This window comes from Poeciliopsis prolifica, unplaced genomic scaffold, assembly GCF_027474105.1.
Source record: "Poeciliopsis prolifica strain line A6 unplaced genomic scaffold, Auburn_PproV2 SCAFFOLD020, whole genome shotgun sequence".
NCBI lineage: Eukaryota > Metazoa > Chordata > Actinopteri > Cyprinodontiformes > Poeciliidae > Poeciliopsis > Poeciliopsis prolifica.
The window spans coordinates 2477178-2502873 of record NW_026562395.1 but is presented as its reverse complement, the minus strand read 5'-3'; the positions used below and the strand labels follow the sequence as shown (position 1 = coordinate 2502873).

The 25696-nt window shown below is 39.1% G+C and overlaps 1 protein-coding gene across 1 annotated transcript in view; it reads right to left on the bottom strand.

Moving 5' to 3' along the window:
• mdga2a (MAM domain containing glycosylphosphatidylinositol anchor 2a) overlaps nt 1-25696 on the bottom strand; it is a 195026-nt gene that overhangs the window by 37280 nt on the left and 132050 nt on the right. The window contains exons 9-10 of the mRNA XM_055044237.1: nt 15764-16057; nt 6668-6940 (exon numbers count right to left, since the gene is read on the bottom strand). Coding sequence (XP_054900212.1) covers nt 6668-6940; nt 15764-16057 — 567 coding nt within the window. The remainder of the gene's footprint in view (nt 1-6667; nt 6941-15763; nt 16058-25696) is intronic.

Below are 25696 nucleotides of genomic sequence, written 5' to 3'. Positions count from 1 at the left end.
TAGAACTGTAAGTTTTATTTTAAATTGTTAGTTTTAATGTTTATTTTGGTACCACTTGGTGTGATATGTATTATTTTATGTTTTACTGTAAGCTTTACAATTTATCTTTTTTAGTCTCTGTAGCACTTTGAGATTTCTTTGAAATATAAGGTGCGTTACAAATAAAATTTATTATTATTATTATTATTATTATAACTTGGTAAATCTCAAGCTAACTTAAAATAAATTTAGTCCATACAGACAAAATGTTCTGCAAGAGGAACTATTAGGTCTGCAGTTGAAAAATAAATATCTTCCTCAGTTAAGTATTTACTAGGAATACAGTCCTTTGCAAAAAAAAGAGTTTTAAAATGTTGCCACATTACATCTCCAGGCTACTATAATACATCTGACTGGGATTTCATGCTTGAGATAAACAGTAAAGCATCATTCCGAATTGGAAGGAAAACCATAAATGGCTTAGAAAAACTCTTGCTAACAAGAAATCTTAGAATTGTCCTTCTGCTTATTTATTCAAACTCAATAGTTTGTGCAACCACCTCTAGCGGCAATTACAGCTGCAAGTGCTTCTGGTTTGTTTCTGTCCTCTTTGCATGCATGAATTTTATCTGCCAATTTCTTTACGCAACAAAGCTGAAACTCAATCAGATCAAATTTCACACATGTTGGGTCTTGAAAGGAGCAATACAAAAACAATTCTTCCTTTTTACTTACTTACTTAATGTGTGGCATATTTATATTTATATCCACCGTAAAGTCTGTGGTAACATCTCAAAATTAGTACAGCAATTATAGCAATTATAATATAGAGAGCTAAAATAGTGTATTAACTAAATGTACAAATGTCTCATTCATAATCTATATCATAAAAAGAGAATTAATGACTTAAATAAGCAAAGATGAACAAATCTGTACAACACCAACATGTTGTACAGACATTGACTTTCACAAGTTTTTTGAATACAGCTGAAACAACCAAACACTCCATGTGTAATTATTGAAAATTGCCAGATTTGATGTTTCCTGCAGCCTCTAAATAGTTTAATCAATTCTCTTAATAACCCAACAAGTCAAAGCTGCGCAAACAGTGGGTTTTGTTCTGCATTTTAGACAATAAATCAGCTTAATGATGCTTTGGGCAGCCTGTTGCAGATCATTTGGCCTTTGCGCGGATAGAGGTATTTAAAATTTAAAAAAAAAGATGAGGGGGAAAAAAAACAGCAATACAGAAGAAAATAACATTCATTCATCATCTTGATAAAATCACTCAGAGAGGAAAACAAATAGTCTCTGGCAAAAGAAACAGTGCTGATGATTAAACAAAGTAATTTATATACAAATACTTCATGGTTTAGTTTGAAGCAAGAAATACACCTCAAAAGGTCATCGTTGGTCTAAAGCTTGCTGACAGACAGGAAGCGATGATGCCGCCGTGCAAGCTGCCTCCGCATCTCACCGAGATGAACCAGAGGAGAGCACACGTGCTAAAACAAAAATAAACACGTTCACATAAAGAGAAAGAACACGAATGTAGGGATAATTGCTGTCTGCACCTCGCTAAGCTCTGTTTTGCTGCATTGAGCCAGCTGTGTTTACAGCACACTGTACAGCAAGTGTTACATAAGCCTGCCTAGAAGATAGTGACAGATAGTGCTGGGAAGGAAAAGAGGATGCTGCAATTTGCTGCGAAGCCAGAGTGAAGAAAGGTTAATTAAACAGACTCAGAGAATCCCACAGAGACGCTGGTTCTGGAAGGCGTGAATCAGTTCTTTAATCGCATAAATGTATATTGTTTCTGACATCCGTCGTAAACCAGGTTATGTATCAACCTTTTCTTGTTTACCTTTTGGCACTTAAAGGGAAAAATATATATATATCAAAAACACATTTCTTGGCGCATAGTCAGGACTCTTTCTTTGAAAATCGCTCAAATATGAAGTATAATAAAGCAAAATAGACTGACTTCCTAATCACACATTATGTGTGGTAAAGCGCATTACCTAACCCACTTAGGCTGCTTGAAATGGGTAACTCTGGGTGGGAGACATCAAACATAAAGCACAGAGGACTTAATTGATTTTTTTCTTAAATCCTGTTTATAACACCATAACCAATGCAGTGATTCATAACAGCTCAGCACAAACCTTCAGGCAAAAAGTTGACCTTATTTGCAGACTTATTTTTTCTTTTTGAGAATTTACATGTGTGTTTTCATCTTCAGAAAAACATTGTATGGCTGCAGCGTTCAGAAGAAGACGTGCTAACTTTTGGATGCACAACAGAACCAAGCAAAAAAACAAAAACAGCAACAGAAAAAAACAACACAATGGTAAACAAAAAATTATAAAGAGACGGCTCAGCTGCATTGTACTGTTTTGACAAAGGAATATTAACTTTTTCAATGAGCGAAAAGACTAAAACATAAACTTGTATTTATACAGTTTTTCTTTTTCTAGTGGAATCTGGCTGCTGCAGGGTGTGAAACCTAGAGATAATTTTACTAATGCAGAGATGCAGCGGAGAAAATACAATTCAACATAAAATAACAACAAGGCAGAAAAATTGCAAAACAGGATGTAGCAGAAAACATTAATATGGGCTACCAATAAAACACTGTGTATAAATCCAAGCTGTGGAAACACAAAAGCAGAACTGACGTAAAACCGCCAAAGCTTCATAAGATTGATGGTGAGCAATTTTTTAGATTCCCTTTTCCAAAAAAATGAATGAAAAGGTTTCAAGGTAAAATCGATGTACTTCCTACAATTTTTAAAAGACAAAAAAATTATATAAAAAGCGCAAATTGATCTAAAAAGACCAAGGATTTCTCAAAAAAGAGCCAAATAAACAAAACACAAAGTGATGCCTATGCCATTTAGAAAACAAAAATAAACAGCATAAAAGTAACCTCAGGGACCTCGTCTCTACAAACTGCTCCATTTGAATTTATGAGTGAACTTTGCAGTTCATTGGGCTGATTTAGATTAAATAAATAAATAAAAAAATTCTATTGAAAAAAAAATCTATACTATTCAAGCAATTCACCTATTCATCTCCAGTTAACTACGGAAAGTGAGGAGAGATGAGGAAACAAAGACCAAAACCAGTTTTAGATATGATCAAAATAGACCAAAATGCATTGCGTCCTACACAGAGAGAGCATTGCATCCTATACAGTCTAATCAATCCCTAGCTAATATGATTAGACCATTAAAAATGTCAGTTCATGATACAACTGAAGTCAATTGAAGCCATGTTCTTCTATGTCTGGGATATTTGAAAGTTTGACAATATTAAGTTCTGTACAGTGACCATCTTTCAAGAATTTCTGTTTGAGATTATAACAGTTTTAGTTAAATTAGATAAAATGTTAAAGTAAAAGCTATACTGCAAAAAGGAAATAGTATAAAATTGCTAACAAATTATTTTCCAATAGGCTGCTATTATGAAAGGAGTTTCACTATGAATACGCATTATAGTACACCAAAAGGAAATTAAGTTAAACGTTAAAATATCTCACCTTGCTGGGAACAGGCTTTAGTAAGACTTTTGTTCCAGCAATTATAAATTGTTGGAGTAAAACAAACTTGAAGCATGCGTGTTTCAAAACCTATGTTACATCCTACGAGCTGCTGCTTCGGAGAACATTTGCTGCCTTTGGACAGGAAATCCGTGCATTAATCATCAGCCGCATCAGACTGGAATGGAAACAGAAGAAACAACGGCGCGATGATTCACAGACGAAGAAGCAATTCTCTGCCCGTTCTAACTCCTCAGAGGAGAGCATTTGCTAAAACTCAGGGTTCCAGCAGCAAAGTGTTCATGCCAAAGCTCAGTGGTACACATTACATTCCTCTAAGGGGCCTCTCCCATGGCTCAATTTAATGGCCAACTTGGCCCTTGCAGCCAACTCACAGATGTCCCAATAGCTTGGAACATGGGCATCCATGCACATGCACAAACGCTCTCCCCTGGCACAATCTACTTCTTCTGGGTGACAGTATTCATGTAGGCCCAAGACTGGCTTGCTTGCTGACATCAGTGTGTGTATGTGTGTGTCCGTCGGCATGGAAGGAAATATGTTGTGCATGGTATGATGAGTGGCTTTGCAAGTTGAATGGCTGCGGGCCAGGACTCCAGACTGATATGTTTGCTGCTCATCAGCACAGCCCAAGAACGTCAGGAATGCAGGTGTGAGGAAATATCTATTAAGGTGGTCTCCGTAGAGAGAGTAAACTAATATTTCACCAAACTGCATCAACCATAAAAGATATTTGATGAACTTCAGCTAAAAAGAGACTCTCTCTACCTCTCTACAGCATATTATTCATTTTAGCCACACACATACACACAGTGGTGCTGATATCATGGCTATTGAATTTCAGATAAAATTGAAAAATCGTCAAGACTATGAACTGGGGTTATGGGATCGGGGTATGGCAGACTTCATAGATGATGGAGGGAACCAAAGTGGATTTTCTGCACTGTGCTCCTGCACTCAGGGAGTTACTAAAAGAGCCTCCATACCTTTGGCAGCTACTGAGTCCAGATGGTAGGAATCTGGAGCATTGGGCAGGAGGAATCAAGCAAAGCGTAGTGGGAGGAAAGGAGGATGAAAGGGGAGGAAAAAGGGTGAAAGTAGGAAGAAGGGGTTAGAAATATCAGGAAAACCTTAAGCCCAGTCAAGAAAAAAAAGACAGTTGTCTGAAGGGAATTATCTGCCTCTGTCTCTCTGCTCTATCTAGTTCACCAGGAATGACTGATTTATGCAACACAGACCCGCTTTCTTTTCTTCACAGCAGGAGATGCTTAGAAGGAGAAAGAAGGATGAAGAAAAAATGACAGAATTGCTGAAATTTTAAGATTAAAGAACGCTAAGAGAGAAAGGAAGATAATAAAAAGAAGAGAAATACAGGTGGCAAAGATTAAAGTGACAAATACTCATCTTGTGACCCTGCAGCTCTTGTCTCTAATCGGAGGTCTAAGAGATTGAAACCTTGGTCAAAGTTCCTGCGGTCATTCAGAGTGGCCAAACTCATTTGGTCCTGTCACAACAACCAAGTCAAAGATGGACGCACTGTGTATGAAATAAGAAGAATGGCGACTTCACAATTCCTGCAAACTGTTGGATTGCAAGAACAAAGAAAATAATAATAATAAAAAAAATCCCACTATTGTAGAAGTTTGGGCATCGAGTTCATACTTTCAAAAACGTTGAAAGATTTAGAATGACCTGGACACAATTTGTATCCAGTTGCAAAAGAAAAGAGAAAACAAATCACTGATACACTGATTTCCTACAGGAGTAACTTTAAATAAAGGCTCTAAACCGCAGTGAACAACCACATCTCTCTAACAGCAAATTGCCTGTTAAGTGAAGAGGAGAAAGAATAACAAAAATACTCTCTTTCCTCTAAAGACCAATGTTTGAAACACAATGGCATTTGTGTCGTCAGGCATGAAAACTGTGAGGAAAACTACAAATGAATTTTAGAGCTTACTGGATCCAGCATGAAGTGGCAAAAGAAAGGTTGGCCTGGAGGTCAGCAAAGACAGATCAGGTCTAGCAATGAGGCTAAAAGGAAGGGCTGCATAGAAGGAAGTGATTAGCAATATGAAATACTCAACTAAAATAACTACAAAACGGTAGGAGAGCAGAGGTTGATAGCAGCTTTGACCATTTTAATCCCCATGTTAAAATGTATGGATGTCCACATTTGGATGAATGGGCAAATGGCTAGACTTAGGTACTGATGACAGAGCTAAGGCCGGACACATAGACTGATAAATTGCTATAACTATGCTGTGTAGATTAACAAATTGATGGGTGAGCGTAGGCCAATGGACAGGCAGCAACACGGGAGGGTGATGGACAGGTTGACGGATGTTAACATAGATGGATGGACTGGACGAAAAGCCGGACTGATGACTAACTGAATGGATGCATGTATGGATAGACATCGTTTATAACATAGATTTTGCTTTTAAATATTTAAATCTTTATTACAAAGCTGATCTGATAGAAAAAATGATATTTTTTCACAGGTAAATTATCTGAAACTGTTGAGAACCTACTGAGCAAATTGCCATGAATTAGGGTGTAGATGGTCAGGATGGACGGACCAGATGCAGGGTTGAAGTATAACAATGAGTTTAATGATGATGTAGAAAATCACGTCATCAGGACGCACAGGTGAGCACAAAAACTGGTAGACAAGGGGAACATGACTCAGACAGGAACGACTAAAACCATAGACAAGGATCCGGCAGGGAGCCGGATGAGGTTAAATACACCGAGGACTAATCGGGGAAACAAGAGACAGATGGGGACAATCAGGGAGTAAACAAGGCGACACAGGGACAAAATAAACTGGAAAATGCATACAAACTTAAATCACCACACAAATAGCAGGGATAGACAGAAAAGTGACTGGAAAGCAGACTATCTAACTAATGAAGGATTCTGCAGTGCAATGGAGAGCTTTAAAAATGCTTAATTAGCCCAGAATGAAAAGAAAATCAATGTGTCAGAAGTGTACAGACTCCCCTCTATCAGTATAAAAGGAAGAAAAGCGTAAAGCTTAAGGACAGACAGAAAAGTTGGTTCATTCAGTGAGAAATGTAAAAAAAAACAAGGAGTAAATCCTAAAAGTTATCGCCTCCTTACCTGTCACATGGAATGTGCAGTTTCCTGCTCCGGCCTCATTGATGACGTTGCACGTGTAGTCCCCCCAGCCTTCGCGATTCAGGCTGCGGATCGTGTACTCGGTCTCGTCTTTGTGTGGGTCAAACGCGCCGGCGTGGAGCAGACGTTTTGAGAGAAGCCACTCGAAACGCAACACCCGAGAGGGGTGGGCTCGCAGCACCCTGCAGGTCATCACCACCGGCCTCCCCAGGCCCTGACGGACCTCCATGTGCACAGGCTCCACTGTGGGAGGGTCTGGATGGCAAGAGAGAGAGAAAAAACTCAATCATTTTTGAAAGGGACAAAAACAAAAAGAAAGGAATGAATGGAAGGTATGGATGAGGACAACAAGTTGGTACAATTGCTGGAATGAAGAGGGGAAAGAATATTTTATAGATAAAGACTCAGAGTCATTTCACACAAACTTCCACTTTGACGTTCTAATGCAAAAATATTCACAGATAAAGAAATTGAGGGAATAAATGGTTCATTTTTTTTATTCATCACATCACATTTTAATTGATGACATTACATCCCCATAACATACACTGAAGTTTGATGTTGAAACAAGAAAAATTGTGAAGAATTAAAGAACTATGAATGCTGTTATAAGGCAGTGCAGCGAAATTGGCACAGACTTTTGCAAAACGAACTGTCGAAGCACATTCACTTTTGAGGAAACGGGGTGGTGGGGAATATTAAGCACCTTGTAAATAAACTGTAGCCCATCTCCACTGAAAATCGATACATTTCAGAAACAGATGAAAAATGAAAACAATTGCAGGTGGAGCGGCACGGCCGCGTTGAAATCAATTTGCACGAAAACCCCAAGAACGTTTGAAATAGAAATCAGTTTCGCTTCGCAGAAAACGGGTAACAGGATGATGAAGTGCACCTCGAGCTTTTAAAAATGGAAAATTAATAACTTATTTGAGTATCTGACAGCCTTCACCTCTTCCCACACAGAAAACCTGCTGGTGAATTATTCAACCAGTTGAATGGCCTTGATGAGACCCAGGCTGAGTTTCGGGAAAAGTTTCGCCATGTGTGATGCATACATTCCAGCCCATTTAGTTTGCATGAGACAATACGTGTGATGGTGCGCGTGTAGATTAACTGTGTTTAGGTGTTTGTGTGTGCAAGCAGTGGAACGGTTATGAATAATTCCCCCATTTCAGGCATCTTTTACTGTTGACTGGCTCGGGTGGGAGCTTGACAAAAGTCACGACGGGGCTTGGAGAACGACGGTGAATGAACGCGGCGGAGACGCGACAGAATGACACGAAACCCCTTGATTGCCTCAGATTTGCATAATTTTTGACAGTGCAGGAGAGACGGCAGCTTCAGAAAAGGTTGGGGATGCTATTTTTTCAGAATGTAATCTGTTACAGATCACTGATTACCTGATTGAAACTGTTATCTCCAACATAATCTTCTACATTATTCACACTCAGTAATATAATCTGTTTACTGAGCCTTCCAAACTTGATAGGATGTGGAGGCGTGAGCAAAGTATGAAAATGTACAGCATTAAATTTGATAACACTATTAATATCATTATCCCTAAACCTAATCAGAAATTAAGAGGGGAAAAAAAACAGAAGAAATCTTATGTTGATTTTGTTTGCTGTATTTTAGCAACAGTTGCCTTTTTTTTTTTGTTGGTTTTTATTTGCACATAAATAAGTTAACCTCACCCCTGGCAGTAGAGAAGGACAGATCCACAAGGCCAGAGAGGTGCACAGGTGTACGTGGGCTGTGAGCATTATGCTGAATGCAAAACAACACGCTGACATGCAGTAACAGAACAGAGTGGGGTTTTATATCCTTGCCCTCGATGCTAATTATTCTTCAAGTTGTAACATCCTATAGTTCACTGAGGCGCCAATATGATTAATGACACACTATTAGATCATATCTTGACTGGCCGAAATGGGGAAAATGATAAATCGTAACAGTGGGGGGGTCAAAGTAAAAGTAAACACAAACCTCCTGAGGTTTAGGGTTGAGAAAAGACGACAACAAAAACACTCTTTCACCTCCTGATTCAATTCCAAAGGCTGGAGAGGTTTTTTATTTATTTTTTTAATCTCTGCTAAGTGAAATCAGTTCCTCCTCTTTCAAAAGAATGCAGCCTTGGCTTTTACCACAAGCCGAAGGCTTATCTCTGAAGCCAAAAGGAGTGCCTGGAAGTCTACTTATCACATTAATATTGTAGGACTCTTTGGGACAGCAGTGAATAACAGCCAGCTCCACAGCCTCTGTAAATGGCACTGGATCAAATTGTGATGAGTACATTCCAATTTACAAAGAAAGACAAATAATAATAATAATAATAAATCTCTGATATAATGAAAACATCCTTTAAACAAGGGGACAAGCCTCGTCTCCGGTGCATTTCCTGTAAAGCAGCTGCCGAGGCAACGTATGCAGAAAGGAGCAGGAATGTCCTGAGTGATATTCCCTGAGCAATGCTTGCAGTGGTTAGCGTAGCAGCCACTGTGAGCTCAGACTTGCTGTAATCCACAGGCTGGGGAAAAGCCTGAGTGCCTCCTGAAACGTAATCTGTCATCAGTCACTGGTGGATGGCTTGACACTAATGTTGAGAAAAACAACATTTAGGGAGCACAGAGGCCTTTTTTCCCACGGCCCATATGGACTGACATCTGCAGTTGCCTGAAGAGATATGAATGAACTTTAGGGAAATATACAAATGTTTCTCACATATACAGGAGGCTAGGAACATTTTTGCATGCGCCTGCCTTTCCACAAGCCAGTTTATAAGGAACAGGTTGTGCTAAGGAGTCACTTGAGGTTTGTGCAAGAAGGTGAATATTGGTTTGAAAAAGAAAACACACCCTTGTTGAAATTAATATTTTTCTGTGAAATAAACAAATGCAAACAAGTCACAACCAAACTTTTTTTTTCACTTAATAGGATGCACATCCTGTAAAATTCTGCTAAAAGACAAACAAATGTGTGAAGGGGGAAATGAATAGGGATTATAACATGGTCACTGAGAGTGCACACCAATTGGTCTCACACTATGTTGAAGCTCTACTGATTAAATAACAACAATCAGTAGGTAAAACAGCATGCCACATCTTCACTATAAAACAATAATTAGCCACTCCACCAGTCGGCCGCCCCCAATAGATTTAGTTTGGATTCCAAATAGGCATTTTCAAAACCTTTATTTTATTCTGTTTAAGTCATTTTCTTGTTATTAGGATGAATGCTTGGGCAAACTGTGAAGCGGAAAAGGAAATCTCTTTTCAGCTTAGCTTCCTAGGAAACAAATGAAGGTTTCAGGTTAAAACTGCCTGCTTATTGTAAGAGTTTATGATTTTATCGATACCTGACAGGGTCATGGGTGACATTACGGTTCACGCAGAAAAATCAGTTCTGTGGGAACGCTCATCGTCATTAAGTCTTTCCATGTGATGACTCAATGCCTTTGACATAAAGTCTATTTAAATACTATCTTTCTGTCTTATTTTCACCCTTATTTATACAATGACTCCCTTTTGACCTTTTGCAACCTGATAAATGTGTTCTCAGTTGTTTACATAATAAACTCCTTGCATTATAAAGGTGATTTGAATACGTTTTGCATTAATCCACTAAAGGACTAAAAACATTTTAAAAGAAATACTCTATGGATGGATGTGGCAAGAGAAGAAATTTAAAAGAGAAAAAATTTATGTTACAAATAAATTCTATAGCCATTCAACGCAACATGAGCTTTCAGCACCAATATTCACTTTATATTATTAAGAATAAAAGAACTGAGAGCAGTTCACTAAGTGCCACTGAAATAGACCCGGTGGCTCCTTTTCTTTTATTGCTCATAAAAGCCTACATTTACCATAAGGCTGAAATAGAAGGCCAGTGCAAACAACTAAATGCTCCCTGGACACAGAATGAATAAATTCTATCAAAAATAAATTGCAACACTGCAATTCTTGAATATTGTGACACTTGTGACATATGGATGATAGCAATTTGATTTGCAAAAATAACATGAGTTACTGACTTTCCAGGCATATTTTAAATAGGTTTTGAATGGCTACAAAAGTGATGCTCCAGGCAGGACATGCTGTAGGGAGCATGAAGTATTCATCCTTTAACTTTTTTAAAGGATCGCCTTTGAAATTATAATTTCAAATTAATAGTCATAGTGGGAAACGCGAAAGTTCATTGTTAGTCAGAAATGATAGTCATTGTTTTTGTGTGTCTCATTGTGATGCCTGAAAAGAATGAACTTTTCAGGCATAAAAGCCAGACAAAGAAATATACAAGGTTTCCTAAAGCACACAAACTGTGACAAATGCTTCATCCTGATTCTTCCTGAAACTATTTTTTTCTGATCAGTAGAAAAGCATGCACCGACATCAAAAGGCAAAAAAGAGACACTTTATTTGTTTCAGAAGAATTTTTTTTTGAAAGTGCTACTAATTGAACTAAATCCAATTGACAATTTATGGCAAAAAAAAAGAAAATAAGACAGCACATAAAGGACCAACATCAAGATTTGAAGACAGTTTGTATGGAAAAATGGGTGAAAAACGGATGAGTAATTAATGGGATGTACTAACATATTTAAAAAGTTCAAACATTTTTTCCCGATGTCATTTGAGGAAAAAATTGCTTTGATTTCTTTTACTTTTTAATACTCTAGAAGGGGTCTGCAGTCTTTAAGTGCAGCAACATTCCTGAAACAAATGAATGGAAATGACTTCACCTTGAATTAAACCCATCTGAGATACCAAGGAGGTAATTTAGTGCAATTAGAAATGCTTTAGAAACATGTTTATTGACAAGACGTTGTTGTGTTCAGTAGTTATTTTACCCACTGTATTTCTTTTGGTGTTTCTGGGACTTTGGATAACTTTACATGTTCTCTGTAATGTATGCTTAATGTATACAAAATAAAGGTGAGATTTCTCAGTTTCTTCAGGTAAGCATGTACTCATAAAGCTCTAAACAGATTTACCAAATGTGCCAATAAATTAGGGAGGCACTAAAAGCCTGGGCATTGCATGGCCTGTGTGAAATTGGTTTGACCCTGAGTTTTGTGTGTCAGAACCACAGAGCATTCGCAAAGACACTCCAACTTATTTTTTTCATAGAGCTGGAGCAGCTTTATTCTCTGTGGGTGGAAGACAGAAAAACAAGGACTTTTGTTTTTCAGATGGAAGCAGCAACCTTTTTTGTGAGAGATTAACCTTTGTAGTCTAACAGCTCAGGATAGAGGAAGAAATACCTTCATTAAGAAGTCACCAGATATATACAGAATATAAAACAATAACCCTAATTCAAGTGTGTTGTAATGAGTTTCTGTGTTGAATAATGCATGAAAACACAACTCTGCATCAGCGCGTTATCCTTCTCTCCTGCCCTCGCCGCTCCTCTGCTCACAATGAACCTGAGCACCATTATTATTATTATACTGTTTTTAGAATGGAGTGGCACTTCGTAACTAAAATATAAAACTAACAGTAAGAAATGTAAATGTTATTATTGCTGGGAGAGAGGTCTGGTGATTAACCAATAGTTTGAGCACAAGTGACCAAGTAAGGAATTTGTTTCTCTGCCTAATGCAAGCTTCTGTTTACAGGATACTAACATATTCTTGACCACTCAGGCTGTTTGCTTGCAGTGGCTCATCGGTGCAATTACCACCAAAACAAGAAGAAAAAATAAATAAATTCATATCTAAATACTCTGAGTGAGACGAGCTGCAGTGAAAAAGATTAATTTGCTAAGTTGGGTTGGCGGTAAGCTAATGTGTTGGAATAACTTTGACTCTCAGGGGCCAGCGATGCAGCCTCTCTTGATGCAACAAGGAAAATTAATTAAACACAATAATCTTGTACTGCTGCTCATTACTTTTTCCCAGACAGTAGCTCAGTGTCCCTGTGTGTCTGCTTGATGCATGTCAGGAGGCAAGGCAGTTGCTCAAGGGGACAGTCGCTTGGTTGAATCGGGCAGGTGTCATGAGGGATGTGGAGGGGAACAGAAAGATTTCTCTGCATCTCGGCAGATGCAGAAGTTGATCACACCCTGACAGACATCACTATCTAGGACATACCACTTCTCTATACCTCTTTCCCCGCTCTCTATATGCGGATTCGCTCCCTCTTTCAAGCCCCTGGACCATGCCAAGTCAGTTTGACTAAGAACATTAGGGTGTCACAGCTTGGGATTTGGCTTTTGCAATTCTATTAGAGCGATGCCTCTAAAGGCAGGCGCCTTCCTTTCCCCCCACCTCTCCTCCTGGCGTCGCCGCTGCCAGCCAACAGATGCAGGTTTTTACATATCAAAGCCGTTGACTTGCCAGAGTCGTTCCTTCACGCCTCTAATGCTCTTTGCTTCAGAGGACTGTACCTCGGTGCCTTGATCAAGTTACTAAACGCGGCTTTGCACATGGCTCACCACCAAAGGCGGGCGTCTCATGCTGGGACCTGGAAATGCAGCTGAGAAAAGCATCTCGGAGGGATTGGCTTGTGCTTACACACCATAAGACAGGCCAAGAGAAAGAAGAGGGGAAGTGGGGGATACTCACACAGCCCAAACACAAGACGGGACAACTATTGTGCTAATAAAAAGAAAGAAAAAAAAATCACAATCTGAGCAAGATGAACAAAGGTGTTTGTATTTGGTAAATGTAGACAATGGCACTCGTGGATGTACAAATAGTGGACAAATGGATGCCAAAGCCATAGAACAGCTCGAGTGCTTTTTAAGAAGTGAGCTTTGATGCAAGCTAATAGTCAGAAACAAGTGAAGCTCTGCAACATGGCAGAATGATTGATTTATCACAAGCGAGGCCAGAATAAGTCTCTTCATTTTATGTTTTGCTTTGAAGATGGAGAGCAGATGAAAGTGTTGCACAGCATCAAAAACCACAGAACAAGAAGGCTGCTTTATTAAAATAATACCAGATAATACGAAATAATTGGAGTCTCAGAATGAATTTAGTTAAAACGAAGGGAGGACGTTTATTTTTTTTTTTCCCAGTGTGTTCTGTAAAATCTGTGTTCATCAAACAATGATGCAACTACATACCAATTTAAATCTCAACAAGAAAAGGAAAAGATTAAAAACGTGAATTTTCCTTTAATTCAGCTGAAGCTTTGGGAGTTTTTGCCTTCTCCCTGACAGCGTCGGTACGTGCAGAAGCTAAAAATACAGGAAAAGGAACGCAGTCTGATCTGGTTTATTCTCACTGGACATTAAAGAGAAGCCACCATTAACTTCCACACAGAGAGAGTTGTCATAAGATACGAGAGCTCAACAAAAAATTTGCTTACTTTTAAAAAAAGTAGTCTACAGAGGTTGTTCTCAACTTCCCCTGCATTTTTGTGGGGAAAATGTAACACCTATAAAAACTTAATGGTTTTCACTTTTAGTGCTCACACTTTGGTTTACTGGCTAGTTAAAGTCAGACAGATTTATCGTCTTAACTGAATGTCCAATACGGATCATCTGTTAAGACAAAGACCAGAGCACTCTGCGTCAGCAAACTTTTTGCAATGACAAAACTGCTGCAATGCTTGATTATCATATCCATCCATTCGATATGTCCTTCTATCCAAATTAAGATGCAATGGAAAAAATAAAAAATAAAATAAATACAAAATTATTGTGGTGGAATTAACAATTTTAGCTATGAAGTTTCTGGACATATTATTCTTTTCTGATGTTTTCTGTCTGCAGTTGAGGTGAAAAAAGAAATATATATATATATCTTGTATATATATATTATCCAGAGAACTGTTCATGTTCATGCTTCTCTCCAAGTAGAGATAGGGTCATTCTGATCTACATGCTGTGCCTGTAAACTGGTTTCTGATGAGAGTATCAAGCAGGTGATATATTATCCATATTTCTTTTTGTCAGACAAAACAACACAAATTTTGCATTTGTTTAAAAACAATACCCTTCTATAGTGGCTATAATCATAGTCAATTTAGAGATAAAAACAAATTATGTCCATAAAATGTCATCATCAGTAGCTTAAAAACATTGAAACGATGAGGGGAGAATTATGTACTAATCCTTTATGGCAAAAACAGAAGATGGTTTTTGATTCTCTTGATAACTTTTGATCAACATATTTGTTGTGGCAGCGTGAAGTTAATCTAAGTTAATAAATACTTTTCTTCAGATGATCTTGCCAGGCTAAATGACTGGTTGATGTATTTAATATAAAACTTACACAATATTAGACTGGTTTGGTTTAGGTGAAGAAAATAAATGTGCAAGTCAAACTGGGAGAAAGTATGGATTAACTTCTGCAAGTAGGCCATGAGGAAAACGATGCGAGCTTGGAGACTAAGTCTTTCCAGTTGCTATAATCACTTGCCAGAGAAGGGTAAGAACCGTACATGGCTCACATTCATTTTCTTCCTAGCCATCTTTCACTCTTTCTTCACCAGAGAAAAACCTCCCTATTGCTGCTGTCAGAGAACGACAGCACTTTGAATCTCTGCTCAAAAAGGTCCTTTCACATGTCCACAAATGAAGACAAAATGAATACCAGTGGGAATAAATTAGCTGCTTGGTAATTAGCCCTTAAGCCATTCTTGAATGTCACCAATCAAAGTAGGGGGAAGGAGTTTCTCAATAAGCAGCGAGTCAGAGGGAGGCCTGGAGACAGAGCATGAACTCCTTGGGTCTTCTCAGACATGATCACACACACTAAAAACTAAAGACATCTAACAAGTGAGGACATGGATATCTGCAGCTTTGTGGCTCTGTTAATATTAGTTCTGGTCTCTTCAGTGGATAAATTCCTCTCTGTCAAGCGAGAGGTGGAGTTTCCTTATAAAGATTGGATGAAGGTTGACAAGTGGAATCGCTTCACACTCTTCAGGTACATTTTGGATGTACAGACACAGAGGACTAGAAGCCATAAGGACTAATTACATGGGACACAGTAAATACATCACAATAACAAATTGTGGACCTTATGCAGAAGCGGACCCCCTCACACAGCAACAAGTGGTAGGTCACAATACATTTACGTTTAACTTTACATACATGCAAGACAGCCACAACCTTTTTACTCACATTGGACGATCAGCTCCACCACAGCCTCGCGGGGCTTCACGTTGAAGCCGTTGTACTGACTGGTCTGACAGCGGTACGACCCCGTCATCTCCCTGGAGACGTTCACAATCCGCAGGACGCCGTCATAGCTCTCCATCTGCATGCTGCCGTCGGGCATGGGCGCCTCCTTGTCTGCTCGTGACCACAGGATGATGGGCTTGGGCTTCCCTGAAACAAGGCACTCCAGCTCCACTGTTTCACCCTCACGGGCCACCAGGGGGGACTTGCCCCGGGGGACTGTCAGGCTGGGAGGAACTAAGAAAGAGAAAAACAGAGGAGGGACTGATATGGGGCTCTAGAAAGTCAGCAGACGGGGTGAAAGGCAATGGTTGACTTGGAGGGGAAAGGCAGCGAAACGATATGGAAGGAGGGAGCGAGTTGGAATGATGCAGTCTCAGCGAGATACACAGCGTGTACGGATGAACCGGGAGATATTAGCAACAGTAATGGCAGACAGAAGGAAGCAGACAGTCATAGCATGAAGGAGATGTAAGACCACCATAAACAGCAGCAATGAGTATCAATGTAATCAGGCAATGACCAACAATGAGCAATGCAATGACAAGCAACAACCCCAGCCTCAACAAAACAAGTTCAGGTGTTGAAGTTCTACAGAAAATTGCTGTAAACTACAAACTACAAGTCCCAGGTGGACATTCCTTCTTACACCGGCATTATATGTGAACCATGAGGATTAGACAAATTAGTCCAGCAGAGAATTTACCCAAGAGACGGCGCTCACAAACAAGGAATCGATGCAACCATTGTGCTGTACACCAAAGCTCATTTCCCTTGTTGATGTTCAAGGGAATTCAGTAACGAGATGCGAAATGAACACATAAACATCCAAAAAAAGAGAGAAAAAAATCCAATTGCAATCTTATGAGAAACATTTGCTTAATGTTTCATTCAGCAACGTGCCTGAGCTGCCACAAATACTACAATCAGCAGGTCAAGTAAGGAATGCAACACCAGATTCCTGTGCAAAAACAGACACATTTGTCAAAGTGAACATGCCATCGGTAAATAAAACAATCACTTTTTACGATTAACATAATGTATTAGCAATTAATGAATTTGAGTGGTTGGTGCAGCCAAGGTTGATCAGTGAGTTGAGGATTTTTATCTTTTGTTGTAATCCTTGCTTTTCAGTTTCCTTTTTTTCATACACAGAAGCCCTTGTCTCTTCAAAATAGTGAAAACAAAGAGAACGTACAATTCAAGTGAGGAAAATAAATCATCAAGAACCCGGAGTCGGAAAATTGTCACAGAAAACATTTGTAAGAAAAATTTAAAGCTGCAACTCTACAAAAAAAGAAAAAAAAAAAAAAAAAAGACCCAAAACAAAAACAAGACAAAACAAAAAATACGACTGAATGAAAGCGCAAGCTTATTTCACTACAAAATGGTGATGGGTTGGAGGTTAATTAAAAATGTCTAAAACTCACTGAAGCAAACTTTTCATTATAAAATCATGCTACTTAGCGAAAAAATATGTTTTCAAGACCTTTTACACATTTTCACCCGGGGTGACAATAATGTGAAAGTCGCTTTTTTTTACACAAATCTCAGTCCTTACAATAATTTCGTACACGGCAGCTGCACATTGATTACACTGAGTTTAAAGAATGACAGCACTTCTTGCATTAGGAACCCATTATGTAAAAGTCTATTCTTTCTGTTGTGAAAAATCAAAGATCAAATAAATCTCTGAAGAAATTTTGGCAGAAAGATGTTTCTGCCCAACAGTTACTCATGAACATGTAATATACCATCAGCAGCAGGAGCAGGACTGTCATTACAATCAACAGAAAGACCGTCTTCTTGCTCTTGTTGGCTTATTTTCTCCGTAATATTCGTCTCGACATCAAACTTACATCGACAACTTACACTTCAAGGCTGTTTGTGCAATTTTCAACGTTCTCAGCATTCACACCAGCATCATTACCATCTCTTGTCTGAACGTTTTACTCATTCTTGTACTTCTTACCGAACCACTCCAGAGTAAATACACAAATAAAAATCTTTTCAGTACAATATTAGAGTTTACGACTAGCTACTGACAATTGTAGTAGTTGCTCTACTACTTTTAACTACTTTAAGTAGTTAAAGTTTTAAGTAATGGACTTTTTTTTTTTTTTGCAGGGGTATTTATGAGTCTCAGTTTAAAAAGCAGCAACTCCAGCAGGTTGAATCAGGCTGTCTGGTTTCTCATCGAGCTTGCTGGCCAAGTAAATTTGTTTAATTAGTAAACCTGGCAAACAGCGCCGGCTCCTAGAGTGCTGTGCAACATGCATTTGTGTGTTTATGTGTTTTGTGTGAGTCCAAGCTATCAGTAGACTCCAAGACTATTTTGTCACGCTGCTCCCCAAAAACAGTTTACAGCCAGCTTTTCACGGGCCGATAATCTCCTCAGCGATGATGAAACCCTGTTGTGCTTCCCTGGTGATTTTTGAATCACTGTCATTCTGTCCAAACAATGCTGCAGCTGGAAAAGAATCAAGCCAAGTTGGAGGGTTTTTTTTTTTGTTTTGTTGTTTTTTTTTTCGTTTTTTTTTTTTTTTTTTTTTTTAGCTGTGATGAAATCATGTGCAATCTGAGAAAAAGAAAGAGTCAAGAAATACTTATAAAAAATATTTTGTGGCCATTTTCTGTTTAATTGAAGGTAAAATCCTGCAGCCATTTCAGAGCTCCAATTGTCTGTTTTCCCCGATGAGCACATCTTTATCACAGTGTTATGATTGTGCTTAAACACCCACTCATCAAAGAAGGAAATCACATGTGTGGCAACAGAATAATAAGGATGTAGAAGCATCTCCATAGGCTGTGAATTGCAGCAAGAAAGGCTTAAATCTTCCAACTGAATTTAGGCCAAAATTACTGTAATCAGTTTCATGGCAACAGTTTTCACACGTCAATGTGAATCTTTCTGCAAGGACAAACTGGCAGCGTTTTCCTGTCTTCAATCAATTCAAGAAGACATGAGAACAAAAGAATAACCAGTTACACTAGAGGCCAAAAATTTGGATGCAAGAACACATTTGTACAAAACATTGGCTTATTTTGCAGCATATTAAACATGATTAATCTATAAAGAATAACTCAACAAATTATATCATGTATTTGGATCTCACAATGGCTTAAAGTCCATGATTTAGATATTATGTGCAAACTGCATTTATTTTTTTCCTCTTTTGACTGAAGTTGTGACTCTTCCAATTTTTCTCAACCATAAAACATAGTTCTTTTTTTAAATCAACATTTATTCAGAAATATCTAGGTAAAAACAGCAAAAAAAAAAAAAAAAAAGGTACTTAGAGATGAGAGCAAAGTCAGCTAATTCACCCCAACATCCAAAGATCTCACAATGGGTTTTAGCGAAAGCCCCGTAAGCACAATTTGAACTTTTAATCGTCCTATTTTCGGCTGGACTGGCCAGTTGGAAACATGAAAATAAGATCTCAGTTACAATCAGTGAACAGATGATATCTGAGGGCTGACACCAATCATCTTCAATGTGGAAGTTGCTAAAGAGGAAAGGACTCTCAGAGCTAGCAGGTACCAGCTTAAATTATGGAAAGTGTTTAACAATTAATACCTAGGAAGCAAAAAAAAAAAAAAGCGTACGAAGCAAATTTAAAATGCAACTACATTTTCTATGGAGGCATGTTGGCTCTTTACTCAGGTGCTGACTTTTAAATGGAGGGAGGAAGCCTTTGGCCTATTTAAATCTTTAAACCTCGGTTTGTTGTGGAAACTTGCTGGAAACATTGTCAGCCTTCATTTTATTGTTGACTTAAGAATCTCCATTCATTTACTCCAGGGAACACAAGAACAGAGACTGCTCTTTGCAGGAGCTAAACATGCTAATTGCTAATAAAAGATGCTAAGCAAATCTTGAAATATCAACTCTATTCAACTGTATATAAATGACTTTTTTTTCACTTTAACATTTACAATTGTGTGATATAGCAGCAAGAAAACAGAAAACAACTAGGGATTGTAAATTAGCGACAAAATTCTGATCTGAGGTGCAAAGATCAAATTAATTCATTAAAAAAAATTATATATTTTTAAAGTTAAGTTAAAAAATATCAAAATATAATTTTTAAATTATTAAAGATTGATTTTTTTTATTTATCAATGAAAATAATCTTAAATACCTCATAAATAATTAGAAGCATTTAGCATACATACTGTATGCATAATGATATTTACATTTTTTATTATGGCTATTTCAGAGGACTTGTGCTCAATTTTTAATGAACTATTAATTATCAGAAATCTGAAACTGGAGGAGATCGAGCTAACACAGTATTTTGTAGGATATGTATGAGTAATCTAATTAAGCTGACCTGATATTCAAAACATGCAGAACATGATCAACATCAAGTTGTGGGTCAGAGGTCAAGAAACTGATTGAAAGCTGAAAAAAAAAAGAGAACAGGTAATTTAGCTTAAATACGTTGCATTAAATGGTGGTAAGTAATCAGTTTAAGTTAATTTCCATCTATTTTTTTTCTTTACATTTGTCGAGTTGTAAAGTTTAACAAATCTGCATGAAGTATGTTTGACAAAATTCATGCAATTCAGCAATTAACATAACTTTATTAGGTTGGAAATCTGTTTTCTTTTCTCAGTCCATTAAAATGTGTCTCTGTTTACGGCCCTGAATCTGCATCTACCATCCCTGCAGTCAAACTGATCGACTTCATCCACTTGTGAGTTTAGTATCAAAAGAACAAAAATTATCCTCACGGCAGTAACATGTTCATTTCATATTGATACATTTCCTGATTTTTATTCACACACCGTCTCAGCGGAGGCAGCCAGGTGTTAAGTGCTGACGTGCTTTTCTCCATTTTAAACGCCCGCCATGTTTCCTCGGGTCCAAGCAGTAAAACAACAGCCAGCAGGGAGCAGCGGGTAACCGCCAGCATATGGAGGAGAGGTGCATTCGCTGAGCTGCCATCTTTACACCTGGCCTCTTCTGCCCAGATTAGACAAATAATTACTGTAGTCTCTCCACAGATTTTGGCAGCACAAATGCTGGCTATCAGCTGCTGCCATTTCTCACCTCGTCATCACAGAAAAGCAAACAAACCCCTCCGGTGCTTATGCCCGTCTCATCTCAAATCTGCATTTTTATCCTTCCTCCTGGTGACCACCCTGTCTTTGCATGTGAGACTGACCGTTGAGAGGCCGAGTGTGGCGGAGGGCCTGCTGCTGGTCTTTACTGTGCTTTCATTGTGCCAAAGCCCTCCAAATGCCAGTGATGCCTGCGGGACACATTCGTGCACTGCTTTTGCAGTGCACGACTTTTTATGTCCCCGCCGTCACATGTTTGCATACGCGAATTTCTTCTTGCCCACGGGTGACAGTGCGCTGTGATCCCGTTTCAGGTCCTCGGTGAAATGCGTCTCATTGCAGCGATAGAAATAATGCACGTGTTTCTTTTTGTGGGCCTAAATCAAGAGCGCCCCGTAAATTGATCAAGGCGCTCTGGGGGGCTCAGTATGTATAATCCTCAGAGTGTAGAGGCTGATGTCTGGTGCCTTTCAGCAGAAAACTGCAATACAAGAAAATATCAGGCGATTTGCATTTTCTTACAGCGACGGCATTGAAAGCAGCGCGAATAAACGACTTTGAGAATAAACATTCCCACTGCCCCTTTTCTAGTAGGCGCTGTGACATCACTCCCCGTCGCCATGGCAACATATCGTTCTGAACTGCTGCAGACAGTGTAGGGAGTGTGTCTGTTTGTGCAGGATTGTGGGCTCAGACAGCTTGAAGCCAACGAGTTGGTCACAATGTGACAGGACTCTCTGTTCCTCAGCGCCCTGGAGCTCTGGGGACGGAGAGAGGAGTCCCATGGCTCCGCTGTGGGGTTATTTGTGGAAGTGTGTGTGTTTGGCATGTGAGGCGGGGTGTGGAGGGGTACCGTTCCGCTCTCCGAGCTGCTGAAGTGTTATAAATATCCACAGATCTGTTAAAATTGCCGTAGCCTGCTGATAGACTGCAGCGACACACTGCTGACCACAATAACACACCACTGAGTGTATGGTTTATTGTTTTGTTGTTTTGTTTTTTTCTTCGTAGCTGTGTGCATGTCCCCTGAAATTTTATAACTCTTCTTGCAATCTTTCACTTGAGCCTCTCGTGAATTCATGTGGCTCAGATTGTGGAGCAGCAGGCTTTCAGCACTCATGCTCTCATGGGTGGCAGCTTGATTTGTTGCTACAATGCTCCCTTTAATGTTGTTGTTCTGCTTCTGTAGGTTGTTGTTGTTTTTTTTTTTTTCCACCATGCATCCAACCAGGCTGAGGAGCAGAAATGCTCTGTTTAAAATGCATGACAGCCACCTCCTGCATGATGGCTTTGTTCTTCGTGAAGTAGAGAGCATTTTCACTTGTCGGAGCAAAGTTTATGTACATCACTGATGGAGGCCTGACGGTGTCTAATCAAGAAGGGCTCCTTTCCTTGTAAAGTGTTCCTCCCAGATGGCCCTCCCACCCAACTAACTGCAACTACAGTAGGTGCAGCTAAAGTCACAGGCTAGTTACCTTGTTTCATTATCACTTTATTGGCTTAATATAAAAAGAAAACTGCCCTAACATCTCCATCTGTGACTGCATTTCGGTCTGCTACCTTTTGATTTATCTGAAGAGAGGTATGTTCACAGACAATACTTTGTCTGCAGACATTGTAATGTCAGTTCCACTATCTGCAGTCGACCTTGAAAACATCACAGGTGTCATGTTGACATATGCTGCCAGGCAGCTGTACATCACTGAGAAGGCAAAACTGTCATCAGCTGTTTCCATGTGACTGATTTGCAGGACAGCATCTTGTAGAACGGCTTTTAAGCAACTTCATCCCGGTGCCTGTTGCAAAGATCCACTCGTGCTGAAAAGTTTGTGACGTAACTTTCAAACTCAAGAGATGATTCAACTGGAGATTTCACATTTAATTGGATCCAGTGGGCATTTTTATCAATGCAGGGACAAATCTATACAAATTCAGAACTTTGAACTTTGCAAAGTAGCAAAATTTAATTTAAGGAAAACAAAATATCTCTGAATGGATAACTTGTAGATTATGACAAATAACTTTGACATTCGTTTCCCAGTGAGACAAATGCCAAAGTTTCTCAGTGAAATGCAGTCCAGTTCGACTCATTTTTCTCCCATTCTATTCAATTATTTTCAGTGCCATTACCGCATATCTGCAGTATAAGGTGCACTGGATTTTAAGGGCCACTGTTAATGAATGGTCTAGTTTTGATTTTTATTAACATATAAAGCACATTAGGCTACAAGGTGCATTAAACAAAACAAAACAGTCAGATCAGTCAGTCAGTCAAAGCACAGTACGTATTACTCCCCAACGTTCCTGACTGCAGAAGCTGTAATATAACACAACTAAAACATTTGACTGGGCGTCACAAATTCGCTTTGAGGTCAGTAAGCACAACCAGAATCAATCCATATTAATTCCTTACATTGATCTGTTTTACTCCAGAACAATATATAAGGTGCTCTGGATTATAAGGCGCACTGTCATTTTCTGAGAATATTAAAGGCTTTTAGGTGGGCCTTATAGTCCAGAAAATATGGTATATCGCAGCTCCTTATTATACAGTCAAATTGTAAAAAAAATTAAATAAAAATTGCTTGTCCAAGAAAACTAAGAGAGTTCAATTCAATCTCCTTAAAAAGACTGAAATTTATTAATTAGTAATTTTTTTACTTTTAGTTTATTGTTCTAACAGTGATAGATCCAAAATAACTTTGCATGTAAATTGGCTATTTGTTGTGATAATGAACTGACAGCAACTGAATGTTCTGAGTAAATGGTCTGCAGAACATATTTCTATCCATGAGACCAACTGAAAAAGGACATTAACATGCTGCTACCCATCCCAACTTTGATCAACAGGTATTATTTATGCTTTGACACAAATAAATTAAACAGCTGCGTTCCTTCAAAGAGAGCAAATTACATTTTCATCCCACAGACGAGTCGGGCTTAAGTCAATCTTTTATCTTTATCAGGGTCAATGGATTGGCTGAAATCAGCACAAAGAGCAGTCAAATTGTCACAGTGTCTTTATTGATGAGGCGGCTTTGCATGATGAATCATAGTCAAGAATATAAGCTGTCAATAGGAAGCTCGACAGAGATGAGTCTGCTTGCTACAAGGTACTGATTAATTAAATTGTCAGAAAAATGGCTTGCTGCGTACTGTGTTCATTAATCTAGCTCATTTTAATCAGGCGAGCAGATAATTATCTAAACAATTTAACTGGATGTGTTTTTGAGGTTGAAAGAAACTCCTGCTAGCGACAGAATCTCAGGTGTGAACTCAACGCCAATTTAAAAAAAAAAAAAAAAAAACTTGGAACAAAGCGAACGTCGCTAACTTTTTGATCATCTGTCCTGCTGAGAATGAGATTCACACGGCATGATAATGATAAATGGCATCAGCACATCAGCTATCGGCTAAGTCTTTGTCTGAACCTGGCTTTAAATACCAACTATCCCTCCGTGTCGCATTCGGCACTGCGTTAGAATTTTATCTTGACAAATGCTTCCGATCTGATTTCACGTAACATTCGAGTCACAACAACGCCATCACCACCTGGAAATCTCAGGCGCATCTAGTCGCTGCGTGTGAACGTTTGCTCCTGACAGGTGTAACTTGTGTTTTCTGTTGAAACTTCATCAGGTTCTTATCTCCTTTCAGAGGATTCCGTCTCTTGCGGTTTTTAATCTCGACAATCTCCAAAGGGGAGGTCTGTGTCCTCCTTTCAGACCACGCTCATAAATATGCATCGCGCCTGGAATCTCTGGGAGCACTGCTGAGATAAGAACCTGCTTATTTAATGAGTTTGCCACAACATTGAACATTAGCGCTGTTTTACAAAAAGGAAAAGTTATACAAATCTGTGCCCCTAAATGTTCTCTTCGGCCAGGGTCGGACCCGATCCCTGGTTTGGAATCAAACCGGGAGCCAAAAACCGAGAGAGCCAGTGAGCTTCACCCTCATTCCCAGCACGAAACCCTGGCAGATCTGCAGCGTAATCTCCTCTAAACACTTTTATTAAGACTTCTAATTGCAGCTCGGCTTTCTCCCTTCAGGAGAACAGGCAGAGGAACAAATACGGAGCTTATTCATCGCATAACAGGCTGCAGGCGCGTAGCAAAGCAGAGGCACAAGACGCTTTAGCACACTGCAGCTACAGGGCTCGGCAAAGACACTCCACCGATTCGCGGCGTCAGCCAGACTGACAGAAACAGACATTCTCAAGAAAACAGCCCGCCCACATCCAGGTAAATGCAGCAGGAATTGTAACAAGCAGAAACCACGTTCCCATTATAATTCCTGATGACAGGTGCATCTCTATGCCAATGCGGTCCTTTCAAACCATCTCATTCCTCCTCCACGTTCGACTGGAACAGTGAAAGCTTAGGAAGCAATCAAACCCGAGCCTGAAGGAAGCCTTTCATTTATCCAATCACAAAACAGTCAGTCATTTTCTTTGTTATTTCTCCAGCTGTATTCTTTTATTTATTTATTTCTGCACATTAAAGGATCTGCACTAATGTGTTGGCAACGCTCAGGCACTCCAAAAGAAGAGACTGCACTACTTAAAAGATAATGAGGAAACAATCTTGGCAGATGCAATTGATCCCACTGTTTTAAAGCACAAGGATTATCAAAGGATTATCTAACAGTAATTATGCATCCAAGGTCGACACGCAGCTTTCATGTTCACTTACTGAGAGGCAGCTGAGGCGTAAGAGAGAAGCAAGGTACTGACTAAAGGTAAGGGTGCGTGAATGCATTTCCATGTGTGCTTGTGAGTTTTGCCAACAAGGGGCGAAAAGAGCT